The sequence below is a fragment of the Barbus barbus genome, assembly GCF_936440315.1.
Source record: "Barbus barbus genome assembly, chromosome: 42".
In the NCBI taxonomy this organism is placed as follows: domain Eukaryota; kingdom Metazoa; phylum Chordata; class Actinopteri; order Cypriniformes; family Cyprinidae; genus Barbus; species Barbus barbus.
In genome coordinates this window covers 18,927,817-18,944,450 of record NC_136720.1, presented here as the reverse complement: position 1 = coordinate 18,944,450, position 16,634 = coordinate 18,927,817, and the positions used below count along the sequence as shown (strand labels likewise).

The following is a 16,634-nucleotide window of genomic DNA, read 5'->3' as shown; positions in this document are numbered from 1 at the left end:
AGTAACAGTTCAACCCATGACACCGGCTGTGAGAAGATTAATTAAAAGGCAAAAGGTCCCGGCCAAAGCGAACACAAATCATTATAATGAAGCTATTTTCATCATCTAATGACACAGTACAGCATTACTATTTTAAAATCATCTATTCTGTTATCAAGAAATTAAAATAGCTTGCATTGATGTTACAGTGAAGTTCTGAATATTTATATGTTAATCTAATCATGTAAAACCCTGGTAATATATTTAAAATTTGCCAGATTGATGCAGGCTAATCTACAGGAGCTGCACTTTTTAAAAACTGTGCTTTAGTTTTGACATTGACAAGCCCTATACTGTTATTATCTTTTCATGACTTCACTCATGTGTGAATGAAATTAGTCACTACTGTGTTGTTAGTATTGTACGTAATTACAGATGTGTCTTAATCGTAATCCCCAACACTCTTCGCTTATCTTATCTGAAAGGGTATCATACATCTCTCACTCTTATGAAGGTACACTCACTTTTCTGCTTCGCAGCTTTGGCCGCTTCTTTATGGACCTTGAAGATAAAACAGCAGGGTTATATGTGTCTAATTACACAGTAGTTACACGGTAATTACAGTACACCACCCAGTTATTACAACTTGAGGTTTGTATACATAGTAAACTCTGAAGAGTGCCAGTTCAGCCACCTCTCTCTCACGTGAACGCCACACTTGGCTCTATCAGAGCAGGCGAGGGCCTTAAAAACAATACCGGCCATGGGAAACTTAAAACATTCCACCTGGTGCAGGAAGGGATGAATTTTATAGCGCACGTGGAATTATTATGTTAGGAATACACACATTTCCTTTAGCTTGGAAAAGCCATTAAATTGACACACTAAAGTGCCTTTGTGTGGGTTGACCAAGATGGGTCACACATATGTGTGAAGCAGCGATCTGATTGGCTGTCGTAAGGCGGTTGCAGGTGATTGAGGTCACTGGATTTGTAAGAAAACTGAACATGTTGCCAGAAAATCTGAGCCTTATACAAGCATTTATTATCTGCTTTCAATAGCTTGTTCAAACTGAACTGAACTGGATGTAATCGAGGGAAACAGGCATGCATTTATCTATTCTTCTGTTTGGCTTTCTTCACACACACACAAGTGTGTGTGCTGAATAAGAGTGTGTATGTGTCTTTTTGTGGTGAAAACACACACAGAGATGGCAACACCCTTTCCTGTGCTCTTAAATGACAACTCGCATTCAGACGGCACACATCGGGCCGAGACCATCAGTGTTTACACAGATGGACCTGCTTTATTTTCTCAATAGCTGTGGAAAGGTGTGTGCGTGCGCATAAGTGTGTGTTTGTTCGTGCAGTGTGTTTATAATGTGTCGGTTTATTATTGTTGAACCTGGTCCTCGCATATCTTGCAAATGAAAGGGAGTTAAAGAGCATTCATTCACATGAAACAATTCACTCATCGGCTCTCGCCAACTCATTCAGATTGCCTTAAGACATGTGCTATACTTTTACCTTTCATCAAAACCAGACACACACACACACTTTCAGCGCTAATGAGAGTTGGCTGACAGGATTTTGAGATGGATAAAACAGGTGGGATCGTCATCACTCAACCGGCAGGAACTCAAAGGCATTTTAATGACATTAAATGTTTAAATATTAGGCTTACATAGATTTTAAATGTCTCATTTACCTATTTATTACAGATCTTGTGTCAAAATGTTCTCAAATTGAATGTGCAGTATTTCATCTTGAATTATTATAACTGCATTAGAGGAGTTAGACAGAACCAGAGAGTCTGAAAGGGAGAAATTATAATAATTACAAACTATTTTCACATTTTTAGAAGAAAATATGTGTGGTTCTTGCTTAGGCAAAAGTAGGTTGATAAGTTGTTCTGGGTGGTTGCTTAATGTTCCATATCCAAGTTTTGGTCACTATTATGTGTTATTTAAATATTATTATTATTATTAAATAAAATTAATTTTATTATTAAAAATATAATAAATTATGCAATTATATTTTTTGTCTGATTTCCATTTAATGTTGTATATTATAGAGTATCTTTTTAATAGGCATGTTTTATGTTATCTTGGTTAACAGATATTTTTTATGTTCTCTTTTTCAGAAAGAATGCTCAAACTTTGTGCGTGTGCTGCAGCCATATAACCAGACGCATATTTACATATGTGGCACCGGAGCTTTCCATCCTATCTGTTCTTACCTGGAGATAGGCAAGCGAGCAGAGGTACACAACACAATATTAATAATTGATCAAAATTAATTATCTTAGTCCAGTTCAATCTCAGGAAAGCAATGGCACTTAAACATACTTGCACGCTCATGCGCATACATACAATATCTCCAAGGCACATTGACCAAAACGTTTAAAGGAATGAAAAGGAAATGAATGGTGGCTAATCTGCTGCTAACGTCTACCCTGTTAACAATTTCGGCCCAGTGAAGTAGAAAATGAGAGCATCACAAAGCAGCGAGTGTGTTATTTAGAAGTGCCTCAACTGTGGGAAATGAGATGGCCTTTACATGGTGGAAAAATGTCAGTGAATTTCAAGATTTGATCCACGCAAATTAATCATGGCTTGAGCGCACTCAACATTATAATAGATAACGTGAGTGTTTTTTGAGGTTTTTTTGCTGTGAGTTTAGAGATCCATTTCTAAAGTAGGTTTTTATAAATGTTTTTCTTCAAAAACAGCATCTTTTTGACTACTTGAATATTGAGAGAGTCTTGAACAAGTTCCTAATGGCACGTTTTAAAATTCACTTCTCCATTTACTATTCATGCCTTGCTGTGGTTGGTTAATTCATTATCCCTTTCCTCAGGACAACATCTTCAGACTGGATGCCAACTACTTTGAGAACGGACGTGGGAAAAGTCCCTATGATCCAAAGATGCAGTCCTCATCCCTCCTGATTGGTGAGTTAGTCAGATATGGTGTTGTTTTAGATTTAGAATCAGTGTTAACTGATTGGAGATTTCAAGCTCTTATTAATTTTTCAGATGGAGAACTGTATTCTGGAACATCAGCAGACTTCATGGGACGAGACTTTGCCATTTTCCGAACACTTGGGTCACGTCATCCAATCAGAACTGAGCAGCATGATTCTAGATGGCTGAATGGTAAAGATGCTTATTCTGAATAACTTAGGGCTGGTTATTGAATATATAAACTATTTGTTGAATTTTTTTTTTTGGCAAGATGTTTACATTGAGATGCACGCCAAATGATATGAATCAAGTGACTCTCTGAGTAAGTTACTGAATTATTCACCAGATTTGTTCAATGAGTGAGTCTTTTTGAGTGAGTAACTGAATCATTCATTTAACTCTTTTTTTTTTTTTTTTTTACAATTCTGAATTATTTAGGAATCAATCAAGTGACTGTTGCTGTGAGCAAGTGATTAAATCATTCCGTCAAATGGATCTGTTCAAAAATTTAGATCAGTTCAGGAACTAATGAATCTTTATAAGTGATTCGCTGAATCTTTATTCAACTGATTTGTCAAAATGCTGATTCATTCAGGAATTAATCAAGTGACTGCCTTTGAGCATTGATTGAATCATTCATTCAACTAGCTTGTTCAAAAATGCTGATTAATTCAGGAACGAATCAAGTGACTGTCTTTGACTGAACCACAGATTAATTTATTTTAACTGATTTGTTCAAAACTGCTGATTTATTCATTAATGTGTGTTGTTTGGTGAGGCACAACAGTTAAATCTGCTTCTGCCTCGTACTGTGATATGAGATATTAGTCATGCTGCCCACTCCTAGTTGAAATATTGTCTCAGTCTGTATTTTTAAGGGGTTTAGAAAGACCCTATCTATACATATGCTTGCGTATGTGTCTGTCCATGTGGTTTTATAGACCCTTTATGATTTTCATCATAACACTCAATTTCTGTCCTCCAGCTGCCTGGTGAAATCATCACACAGTATATGTTACTTTGCTAAGCATGTGTCTGCCAAGAGCAAATGTGTGAAATAAATATAAATTTATGGGTTTTCTTTTGTGTGCACAAGTTTCTGTCCCTTCACACGAGTGTGTATGTGCCCATATTTGTGTGAGAGAAAGAAAGAACCTCTTTGTGAACGTCTGCAGGAGAGATTAGCTCGGCCGGGGTGTTGAGTGTTTCCTCTAACATCCCGCCTGCATTTTTGCAGATTTATGGAACACAAAAGGTCAATATCAAGATAGGAGAGTCAGTCAGTGTTTTCCCATGAAGTTAATCCCGTCTCAGCTGTTCCTGCGAGTGGCTCTCGTTTCAGTCCTCACACAGGGTCAGCGTCCATGCCATCAATACCCTCCTATATTCGCGAGGAAAGGTGCTTTTGAAAACGCTCATTTCACCTTAATCCTTGCCGTCTGTTACCACAGATACATTGGACGTTAGTTCTATTTCGCCCGCTCTGAAAGCTGTCTCTCTCGCACAAAAGAGCCAGTGTCATTTGGAGGATTAGTCACATGGATATTCTATTAAGCCTTGTCAATAGAAACACGGGCCTCTCGCTATCTTCAGACAATGCAGCCGATGACTGTTGATGGTTATTCTTCCCACACTTCAAAGAGGATCAGCCTTTACAGAGCAAACATTCAAAAGTTTGGCTGGAATAAGTTTAATGTCTTTGGGAAACAGTCGGTGTATTGAATGGCATGGGCGGCACTGTTTCATTGGCGTCTCTACAGACACATACACACTCTCAGTGCAAGAACGGAGTCACTCTTTGGTAAATGTTCGTTCCGCTGTTTAAGCTTCACATCCTGTTGGGTCTGTTGGGCCGTAATGCAGCACTGCATGTCGCTTTAAGCGTGTGCCGCCCACGTGGGTGGGGGATGTGTTACATTTCGTTTCTGCAAGAGAGAACGGTCACGGCTGGGTAAGAGTGATCCCCCTGTAACTGGCGATACTGAGGTCTCGGCTCATTTTGGAACAGCTAAAAGGGATTCAATGAAGTGTGCAATCATTTCTGTGGGCTTGAACTTCCCAAAATGCTGATTTTAAACAACTCAATTTATTCTGTATCTTTTTCAGTCTTGTGGAAATTGAAGTTCTGATGCATTGTGTTTATTCCAGACCCCAGGTTTCTAGGAATACACCTGATCCCGGAGAGCGATAATCCTGAAGACGACAAGATCTTCCTGTTCTTCAAAGAGAACGCCATGGATGGTGAACATACAGGCAAAGCTACTATCTCCAGGATAGGACAACTGTGTAAGGTATCATCACATACAGAAACATAAATCATCAGTGCATTTGTACACACAGTATTAACATGTAATGTCTGTATTCAAAGCTTTATGTGGTTTTTAAAGAACATGTGACTGCTTGCATTTTCTCTAGAATGACATGGGTGGACATAGGAGTCTCGTGAACAAATGGACAACCTTCTTGAAAGCCAAGCTGACTTGCTCAGTTCCCGGCCTCAATGGAATAGACACATATTTTGATGAACTACGTAAGAAATATCTATGAGTGTTTAGCCTGAACATAATTATATGAACACAATTGTGTTTAATATAAATTCAGAAAAGCATATTTAAAGGAATCTTGTGGGAAATGCATGAAATAGTTAAGTTGACAGCATCCATGGTATGCTATCACCGCTGGAAACAATTTCTACTCATCCCTCAAGCTGTAAAAAACATGGACGTTAATGGGGCAAACTTGCAACAGCTGGCCCATAAACTTCCATTGCAACATTCCAGATGCTGTCAATAGAGTTTAAGGTGTGTTTATCCACTTTTAATAACTCCAAATGTTTCTTTATTTCACTTCCAGAGGATGTGTTTCTGATGAGTGCTAAAGACCCAAAGAATCCAGTGATCTACGCTGTGTTTACAACATCCAGGTAATACAGACATACTTAAAATACATGCAGTTAACTTTGCATATTAAACATTTTAAAAGAAGTTGCAGAGAACTTTTCCTTTCCTTTTCTTTCCTTTCCTACCTATATTCTTTGTTTTCCCTTCCTTTTCTGCCTTTCCCTTCCTTCCTCCCTTCCTTCCTTTTTCCCTCTCTTTCCTTTTCTTTCTTTCACGTTTGCTTTTTCCTCTGTTTCCTTCCTTAAATTTATAGTTTTTCCATACTATTCCTTTCCTTTCCTACCTATATTCTTTGTTTTTCCTTCCTTTTCCCTTCATTCCTTCCTTTTCCCCTCTCTCTTACCTTTCCTTTCTTTGCTTTTTTACTGTTCTTCTTTCTTTTCTTCCTGTTTCCTATCTTTTTCATACTATCCCTACCTTCTTTCCTTTCCTTTCCTTTCCTTTCCTTTCCTTTCCTTTCCTTTCCTTTCCTTTCCTTTCCTTTCCTTTCCTTTCCTTTCCTTTCCTTCCCCATATTCTTTTTTCCTTCCTTCCTTAATTATCCCTTTGTTCTTTTTTCATTCTTTTCTTCCTTTTTCCAATCCTTTTTTCTCTTCTCTTTTATGAGATGGCGGTGATTTTGTGATGTGTGATATGTTTGGCCCTTTAGAAGCTTTGCAGTGCAGTAATCTGGTTAGACTCAGTCAGACAGGTGCTTCACATCGCTGCACTTTGGATGGGAATTTCCTCCTTATCCTGGTCTCTGCCCTCTCTTACCATTCAGCTTCGGCTCAGCACAGCTCAGAGGAAATATGATTAAGGTGGTAACCTGAATCTCACTCCCCAGCCAGACACCCTCATCTCTGGGCCTGCTGGGCGAGGAGCAGAGGGTTGGGGAGGGGTGAAGGCAGTAACAAAAGCAGATAAACGATGTTCAAAAGAAGAAAAGACTTTTAAGATGATGGATGAGCACACTGTGTGTGCATGCATGTAAACACGAGATGAGGAAGAGGACAAACATATCACGATTAATCACTGTCAAAAAGCGAGAGAGGCGAAAGCGGCGGTCGTCCAAGCCTGCACATCCTGTTCATGTGTTCCCACCTCACTGATTTCCTAATGTATGCAGGGAACACAACACTCGAAAATTCAATTACGGACTTTAAAGAATTAGACTGCTTTAATTGGTTTTCTAAGTGCCCCTTTTCTGAGATGAATAGAAGTGCATTCTAGAGACTTGCTTTTAATATTGCCACTTAATGAGGCCTGAACGCTGGGGTGATGGATCAGTATTTTATGACTCGCTTTATCTGGGTATGTGTGTTAGAGTGGGTAAGCACATGTATGTGTGTGTGCATTTTTATTTCTGGGACCCTGACTGTGTGATGAGCAATTAGTTTATTCATGTGCCCTATGGTTAATTGATTTTCTCGCTAATTAACATTGCACAAATGCAATGGGCTGATCACCACAGTGTGTTTGTTCTCATGGCTGTTTACGGGGAATAAGTGCTTGGATACTCACATATACACTGCAATACAAATGCTAATTTTATACATCACATGAAATCAAAATCAACCCTATTAACTTTCTTAACACACGTTTCTGCTCTTATTGTGTGTGATACATTTGTGCATATTTTAAATTTGTCTTCATGAGCTTTCATCAAAATGCAAAAACTCAGATAACGTTGCCAAGCCCTCTTATTTTTCATTTATTTTCATAAAGATTTTGTGAAATCCTGATCCCAAAAAAAAATCCACACATTTGTCCTGCTCGATTTTTTTCTTGCTAAATTGAAACAATTTAAATGCATTGAAATAGATAATTTACTTTTGATATATACACTTCTGGAAAAATGTACACAAAATGTCAAAATATTTTGTATTGTATCAATGATTTAGCCTCCATTCTCTCTTCTTCTTTCCTCAGTAATATCTTTCGTGGATCTGCTATATGCATGTATAGTATGGCAGACATCCGAAGGGTATTTCTAGGTCCATATGCCCACAGGGACGGGCCAAACTACCAGTGGGTTCCCTTCCAGGGCAGAGTGCCATACCCCCGTCCTGGCACAGTGAGTACTGGCCAATATATCTGGCATTATCACAAAACTGACAAACTACAGCTTCATATATGTGCACTTTTGTTAAAATACTTGATTGCATTATTTTTCCAACAAGTAATATACTGTTCTTTATTACCCTGACTGTTTGCTTGCACATTTAAAACTAAATTAGTCTAAAAATCATCCTTGAAAAAATGCATTGCTGCATTACTTTGAATGCATACACTGGAAAAAATGGAACGAGCTATTTACTTAAAAAATTATGGTAACAATATTACACTTAATATTTTTGAGTAGTTTTTACGATTTTTGAAGTAGATTTGAATCTACTTGAATAAATCATGAAAATCTCCTAAATTAATTAATCTATGACACAATGAATTTAATATAATTAGTGAAATGTGCTCATTTATTTTTAAGTTGATTCTCAAAATTCTGTGATTTGAGTGAGGCCTGTTTTTATTTGATTTTGAGTTATTTTGTACATTTAAAAGACTGTATACAGCCACACACGTAAAATAGCATTTAGTTTCAAAATTTACTCTCCATATGCAGCCATATGCAAAGCATGCTGGGAACTAACAATCACCTCTAAAATAAAACTGCAAAGTTGAGCTAATTCTCTTCAAATAAATAGTTAGCCTTCTTTCCTTAATTTTTTTATTTAATCAGTTCCTCAATTCATGCCTCAAAGCCTCTGAAGTTTCACTGAATCACAATTTCTTTAATGAAATATACGCACTATTTTTAAGTATCACCTTAATTTTTTTAATGAAAATTACAAGACCCATGATTAATTTTTTACAGTGTACTAAAATAACTAAAACCACACTACATTATTCAGAGTGCAACACTGAAATTTGAACCTGTGCATCAATGAGATTTTTTTTAACCCTTAATCTCCCCTCCTTTACCCACCATAGTGTCCCAGCAAAACGTTCGGAGGCTTTGACTCCACCAAAGACCTTCCTGATGATGTAATCACATTCGCACGCCTGCACCCAGCCATGTATAACCCCGTGCAACCCATGGGTGGGAAACCCATCATGGTGCGCACGAACGTGGAGTACCAGTTCACTCAGCTGGTGGTGGATCGTGTGGAAGCTGAGGACGGCCAGTACGATGTCATGTTCATCGGCACAGGTTAGTAAAACCAACAAGCACGTCAATACAGAAATAGAACTGCTGTATAAACACAACAAAGGCTTAAGCCAAGAAATCACTCCACTTTTACACTTCTCAAGGCAGAGGTTTACAACCTTTCTGACTTATTCTTTACAACAATATTCGAAGGCTCTATGACTTTTCCAGTTGCTTTTGATTTACAGGATGAATATATGGATTTCACGAGTTCTAGAAATCACAGTTTTAAAATTTCCACATATTTCCAGGTTTTTTGTGGGAATTCTGGTTCCTCAATAAGAAACAATTGTTTGTGGGTCAATACAAAAAAGAATATCTAGATTTTTTTTAATTGTTCCAGCTTATTTAATGTTTGTTTTGTCTTATTTTAAATCATCTTGAGGCCCCTTTGGAAGTTTCCCCACACTCTTAAAAATAAAGGTTCTTTATTGTCAAAAACCTCCTTTTAGAACCTTAAGTTTCATAAAAATAATAAAAAATTGATATTTTTTCATTTACCTACAAGTCATTTCAAATCATACTTTCTCTCTCTCTCTGTATATATATATATATATATATATATATATATATATATATATATATATATATATATATATATATATCTGTATATATATATATTTTTTTTTTTTTCATATAAAATTTTTTTGTTACAATTACTAAGAGATATTGTTCAAATAATGAATATTAAAAAAATCTAATCCTAATCAGATTTAGGAACTGTGCTGAAGGTGGTGACCATTCCCAGGGAAAGCTGGCATGATCTGGAGGAAGTGGTGCTGGAAGAGATGACGGTGTTCAGGGTATGAGCGCCAACTGTTCATTACCCAGAGAGCTGTGCGTTTCTGCTTGCTATTGGAATCGAAATCCTCCAACTATAATTTTCACCTTAGTACATTTAATTGCTCCCCCATAAATCTGTCTGCACAGCCACAGCATGTCATCAAAAAAATATCCTCGGATCTTAAAATGAGATTAAACTTGTTCTGTTTTCCCTTCTAGGAGCCAACACCTATTACTTCCATGGAGCTCTCCACTAAACAAGTATGTCTGCTTGATATTACTCTTCACCAGCCATTAGCAGAGAGCAAACCGTGTCCTAATAGACTTATATGTTCATCTGTCAACAGCAACAGCTGTACCTCGGGTCAGATTTAGGGATTTCCCAGATGCCCCTACACCGCTGTGAGGTCTACGGGAAGGCCTGTGCCGAGTGCTGCCTGGCAAGAGATCCGTATTGTGCCTGGGACGGGACAGAGTGCTCTCGATATTTTCCAACTGCTAAGAGGTCATTTGATAAGGATTATTTTATTCTTTAACATTTTGGTAGCTTTATTTTGGAATATGGATCAAATGACATATTCTTAAAGTGACAGTTCACCCAAAAATAAAAGTCTTGGCATTATTTACGCATTTTCTTTCCTCTGTGAAACATAAAAGTAAATATTAAAAATTATTTATTTTGGACCCCATTGACTTTGGATAAAAAACATTAAAAAAAATGTTTTAATTATAGCACCATATTCACTGTTCAGGTGTTTAGTGCACTACAAATTCTGCATCTCAACACACATGCGTCGACAAGCACAAACACCTGGATCCAAGTATTTCAGGCTGCTTTTAAACACGCTATTAACACATGCTCTCAATAAGCCACGTACCCACTGTTAACACACACACACACACACACACTCTGCATGCTTTGCCAGCTTCACCTTCACAGAGGAAGAAGAGGGCCATGGCTTTGGTCTCGACACACCCTTATGGTCCATAGCACTAGGATGGTCCACACCACTCCAAATATTTTCAGTGTGCCTAAAATGCAAAACAGACGTCCTTACCGCACCTCTTGCATGTGCTGAGACGGCCAGAGTCAAGGAATGTGTGTATATGTGTGTGTGTGTGTGCACGCCTTAGCAAAACATGTTACAGAAATGAGAAGACACAGAGAGCTATGCACTGAAATACAAGAACAGAACAGGAAAAGAAAATGACAGATCCTGAAAAATGACAAAGAGGCTGTTTCAAACATGAGAATCTCAGCAAGTTTTCATATTTCACTTATCGTTCCTTAAGATCTACTGCAGCTCAACCTCATTCTTCACACCAGATCCTGAATGTTTTCAGTCAGGCACAGGAAATCTTCTCAGTCTTTCAGTGCAGTTGTGAATGGATAAGAGTGCCGTCCTTGGCAAAGTCCCTGGCCGATGTTAGCATTTAAGAGGTGAAGCTGCTCTCTTAAAGTGGAACAAAACTCTTCTGATGGAGACTGAAAGACCCTTTTAGCTGAGAATGACGTGCAGAGCTGTTATTACAAGATATTTGAAGGTTGTGAGGTTAGAAATTCAATAATGAACATCCTGAAAGATCTCTCCATGAATCATGTTTCTGAATTAAAACTAGGGCACCAACACATTAAGCACATTCTTTCCTGCATACACCTAAAAGTGTGACACATTGTTTACACATGGTTAAATTATTGTTGTATAAAGCTAAAGTATTTTACCATATAAATCTCACGTCATCCTTAAGTCTCCATGACAATATGGTACAATGTAATTGTTTGATTGAAACAACAGTGCCCTCTAGTGGCCGAGAGTGGTGGTGTTGCAAATACTAAACTAAATACAAGGGTCAATTTTAGTGTTTTAGAAGATGCAAAGATCTATATCACACGTGTCTAATTCAATATTTTTTATTCAACAGGAGAACGAGGCGTCAGGACATCAGAAATGGGGATCCTCTTTCCCAGTGCTCTGATCTACACCACAATGGTAAGGATATTCATTTATTTCTGAAACCTAAACCAACATTAGGACATGCACAGTTGTTGCAAGTCATTTCAAGAAACAAAAATGCATGAAAAAAGATCTTCTATAATACAGCAAGGACCATTCATTACATCGCTTCTGTAATATAATGTTTTGAATATTGTGCAATTGTGATCTACTAAAATTGCACCTCAAAAGCAATATCCTGTAACTAAATGTTAATACAGACAATCGGTAGCACATTAGAATTAAATCAGCATGCCTGAACATTTGAGAAGGACCCATGCATTATAATCTTTCATTTGTGTAGGCGCCACTGATCCATCGTTCTATTTCAGTACTGAACATTACCTCCTTGTGTGTATTTGTGTGTGTGTTAGATGATCTGGAAGGATACACCAGTGTGGAGGAGAGAAGTGTGTATGGTGTAGAGAACAGCAGCATGTTTCTGGAATGCAGCCCGAAGTCTCAGAGAGCTCTAATCTACTGGCAGCTACAGAGACCCAACGATGAGCGTAAACATGAGGTACACACACAAACAAACTTATAAATAACATAGGTCAGCAAAACATGCACTTAAATGACATCCTGTCATTGTGATCAAAATCCATGCAGGACTGCAAAGAATATCGACTAAATGTATTTGAAGCGTTTTTTCTCAGTTCTCTTGCCATGGTCAGTTTCCAGATTCTTCACACATTAGATCAGTTGGCAGTCTTAACTGTTTTAACGGTCTAAAACTGTTGAATTAACTTAAAGGTTACTGCTATTCCTATTCTGTCTATCTGTACAAAGTAGCAGTCAGAAAGAGAAAGAAAGAACATTTTTAATTTTCATATTACAAATGTCATTTCTGTGGCATAAGCTTTGCCAAACACACGTAGAATCGCATCAGTCTGCCATTGGTTGGCCAAACAGATACAGTAGCACCGGCCCAAATTCACACTATTGGTTATATTAGTATTGCAGTGTCGGATTAGCCGTGGGGGTCAAAAATTGGGGGTCTGTACTTTTTCTTTTTGAAAGAAATTAATGCTTTTATTTAACAAGGATGCATTAAATTGATCAAAGGTTAATGATTTTAAAAAAAGTATTTTTTTCCAAATAAACAGTTTCTTTACAATCCTGAAAATAAATTAATAGGTGTATAGATGATTCATGTAGTCTCCCCAGATTTTAATTTTGATCGGTGATACAATGCTCCGTTTGTCATCTTATGTATCATTTTGTTTTTGTATTATCTTTTGTTGTATATGAGGCAGCGTGTGTATGTTTCTGTTTTATATTGTGTTGAAAGTTATAAAAAAATAATAATAATAATTAATTAATTAATGGAAATTTTATATAAATATAAATTTAATATGAATGAATTAATTTCCACAAAATGGAATTTTAAACAAAAATCATAAAAATATTTCAAATTTTATTTTTATAGATATACTGAGCTATTATAATAGTTATACTGTAGTTAAACAGATAAATGTTTAATAGTAATAAAAAAATGACAGACTTCAGCTGTATTGTAATTAGCAGTAAGTAAAATGTTGCTTTTTTACAAAAAAAGAAGGGGAATGTTATTACTACTAAATTAAGGTATTTTATTGAACAATATATGACATAATGACCCCCTTACCACCTATCATCACATACACCAGCTGTGTTTCTCTTTCAGATATGATCAGGCAAAAAATAGTGATAAAGTAACACCTCACCCCAGACGGTCATTATGTTAATGTAATAATGGTCAGATTTCAGCCTTCCTGCTGTGTAAGAAAATCCCCCAACTGTGCTGTAGTTTTCCTTGCACCCCAGATGTAACCTCAGCAGTTAAGTTCTGGTCTGGGACCATCTTTGAGGTCAAAATCTATGAAAAAGTGTTAATAAACTCAATCTGTTTTTCTCCATGTCAGATTGTGATTGATGAAAGGCTGAGTCTTACAGGCCAGGGTCTGCTGATCCGAAGTCTAACCCAGGCCGATTCGGGAGTGTACCACTGCCATGCCGTCGAGCACGGCTTCATCCAGCCCCTGTGGCGTATTAATCTCCAGGTCATCCCATCTCAGCGCGTGGGCGAGCTGCTGCTCCGAGCGGGCGCCAACGATAAGGATCCCTCCCCTAAACTCAAACTGTGGTACCGGGATTTCATGAGCCTCCTGGAGCACCCAGACCTCAACAGCGTGGATGAGTTCTGCGAGCGCATTTGGAAGCGAGAGAAGAAGCCAAAGGGAAAGAAAACCCCCAGAGTCAACCCCATAGCTGGCGTCGGGACAAAAACAGATAAGACCCCTCAAATGACGGCTCAGAGTTTGCAGAACCCAACGCAGAGGGTGCAAAACACACCCAAAGTGCCGAACAACCCAACTGCTCAGATTCTCCCAAAGTCTACAGGTTTGCAAAGAAGTCAAATCCCAGGAAGTACAGTGAGCACGGAGAGCCAAAGCATCAAACCGGACACTCAAACCACGCAGAAGGTCCAAAGTTCTCCCGAGAGCCAAAAAGCACAACCCAACCAGGGAAAAAGAGGTACCCAGACCCAACAAAGAGGACCTCCTAACACAGCCAAGTGGAAACAGCTTCAGGAGAACAAGAGGGGGCGCAACCGCAGGACCCACGAACAGCAGAGACCACCACGCAGCGTGTGAGATACACTCACTCACGCACACTCAACATCTGCATCAGTCACTCATACAACAGACAAGCGTGCATAATCGATAGCACAAAACTCAAAAACGGTGAATCCTGCTCATGTCACTCGTTCACCAGGGAAAGCACATTGGCTTTGTTGTTGTGATGGGACAGCAAAGACCTTTTACACTCCTAGTGTTACAGATCCGACGTCATACACGTGATGTTTTCATCAAAGGATGCGCGACGGTCGTTTGCCAGAAATCCTTTGCGATACGATGGGATAGTGCCAATGGAAAAAGAAGAACCCTTTTGTCGAAATGACAAAATACGTAAAAAAGACATGGTGGAGTGAATTGGGCACCTGGAAAACTGGAAGCCAGTTGTTTAGATTTGTAAAGACTGTAATATATAAGCAAGCATTGTACTGTACATAGAACAACACTAAGTAATTATGGACACAATTGGTCAAAGGTGAAATTAAGGCATGCCTTAGTAACAGCTTGTCTAACCTCTGATCCTCAGAAGCGTTTTGATGTTCGTGTTAATTATGTTTCAGATAATCAAGTGGGCCTGACTGACTAAAAACAGTCAATAACTGTGGTGACCATTTCTGCCAAAATTTAGGTTTCAAATACAACGTGCATGAGTTGAATGAATAAGCTCTTCCAAGCCAGTTGCATAGTCGAACTATCTGCGGACTACAGCCGTCTAGATGATCGTTTTAAATGTTGGTTGCGTAAAAATGAAAGAACGTCTTTTGAAAGATGTTTTTAGATATTTCCATAATGTCTGTAGTGTATTTCTAAATTATTATTACTCATATTTCATACGTTCGCATCATTGATTTGCTAAATCAGTCTATGTTAGGCTGAATGCTGAGTGACCCTAGTATATGTATATATATATATATATATATACAGCAGAACACCACTTGATTATTTATTGCTGGTTATTGTTTATTGTTCAAAGGGTTGCATTTATTTTTGATATTATTTTTTCTATTCAGATGTAAACTCACATAGACGGACCAATTATTTGTTTTTAGGCTCAGATTCTTGTTGAGTGTTTGCAGATCTGTATTCTTTTAATTCAGTTTTACATGCTTACTTTCTTCATTTCGGTCGTTCTTTCTTTTTTCTGTCTTAAGCTTATCTTTAAGTCTTGTTTTAACTTCATCGTGCAAAACTAACGAGAAATATTAAATCATCTCCAATGATTAGCTGTGAATCTCCCTAAAAAAAATGTGTGGGTTAGGACAGATTAGATGCCGTGGAGAACACACTGCATGTGAATTCTGCCTGTGTGCATCTTTTTTTTTTTTTATTGTCAGTGTGTCGTGCGAGAGGTCATTTCTGTGCCATGCAAGATGTGCGAGATGTGAATATTTTTTGCCATTTGCATCTAGACATACCCTGTCCCTTTTTTATGTATTATAGGTCTATAGTCTTTTCTCACATACAGGTTTCCCCCCACTGTTCGGCAAAATTGTCATGTCAATGCAATACAGAGGTATATCCACCAGATGGCGCTCCCGTCCACTCCCTGACCCAGATGGAGTTGATTTGGAGCTGGCTGGTTCAACAAGGGAGGAGAAGGGAGCTGTCAGTTATGTAAAATTGGTGTTTCTGGCATGCATTTGGTTGTCTAAATAAATATTTCCTCTATAATTTCAGGGTGGTCGTGGGTGGATTATTTGTATATTTCTTTGATGTGTTTTTGGCAGCATTTGGAGGACACATGTAGTCTATCTGTGAATGTTGTTGACTCCCATATTGTGTTCGGTGAGAGGTGAAGCTATCACATCATGTAGTTTACGGTCTCATTTTTTAAATGGTCACAATAATTAGTGAACTAGCCAATTTTGGGGCACTGCCAAGTTTTCAAACTGTACCTGAGCTTTAAGGCGTGCAACATCAGTGAATTGGTGTGTATTGTAATACAAATCTGATATTGTTGCAGCAAATACCAGCTGCTTTTAATTTCAGCTACACATTTGTTAGTTTAGTTAGTCAGATATTTTGCTAAAATACCTGTTGCCTTGATGGAAGCTCGACCTTGACCTTTGCAGAGAGCTCAACGCGCTGCAAATAGAAAAATAAAACAAATTTATTTGCACTGCAAATAAAATGTATTTGGTTGTATTGTGAGCATTTGCAGTGTGTTTATTTATTTGTTTGTGTTGTGAGCATTTGCAGCGTGTGCGTT

General features: G+C 38.0%; 1 protein-coding gene across 1 annotated transcript in view; it reads left to right on the top strand.

Annotated features, from left to right (window-relative positions):
• The window catches only part of LOC306861368 (semaphorin-3aa-like), a 35,513-nt gene extending 19,413 nt beyond the window's left edge, over window positions 1–16,100 (top strand). Inside the window, exons 4-17 of the mRNA XM_079403591.1 lie at window positions 2,122–2,241; window positions 2,838–2,931; window positions 3,016–3,135; window positions 5,092–5,234; window positions 5,359–5,473; window positions 5,797–5,866; window positions 7,755–7,899; window positions 8,814–9,033; window positions 9,742–9,833; window positions 10,033–10,074; window positions 10,161–10,318; window positions 11,737–11,804; window positions 12,182–12,327; window positions 13,712–16,100. Of these exons, the coding sequence (XP_079259717.1) occupies window positions 2,122–2,241; window positions 2,838–2,931; window positions 3,016–3,135; window positions 5,092–5,234; window positions 5,359–5,473; window positions 5,797–5,866; window positions 7,755–7,899; window positions 8,814–9,033; window positions 9,742–9,833; window positions 10,033–10,074; window positions 10,161–10,318; window positions 11,737–11,804; window positions 12,182–12,327; window positions 13,712–14,443 (2,265 nt within the window). The 3' untranslated portion in view covers window positions 14,444–16,100. The remainder of the gene's footprint in view (window positions 1–2,121; window positions 2,242–2,837; window positions 2,932–3,015; window positions 3,136–5,091; window positions 5,235–5,358; window positions 5,474–5,796; window positions 5,867–7,754; window positions 7,900–8,813; window positions 9,034–9,741; window positions 9,834–10,032; window positions 10,075–10,160; window positions 10,319–11,736; window positions 11,805–12,181; window positions 12,328–13,711) is intronic.
• The last annotated feature ends 534 nt before the right edge of the window (window positions 16,101–16,634 follow it).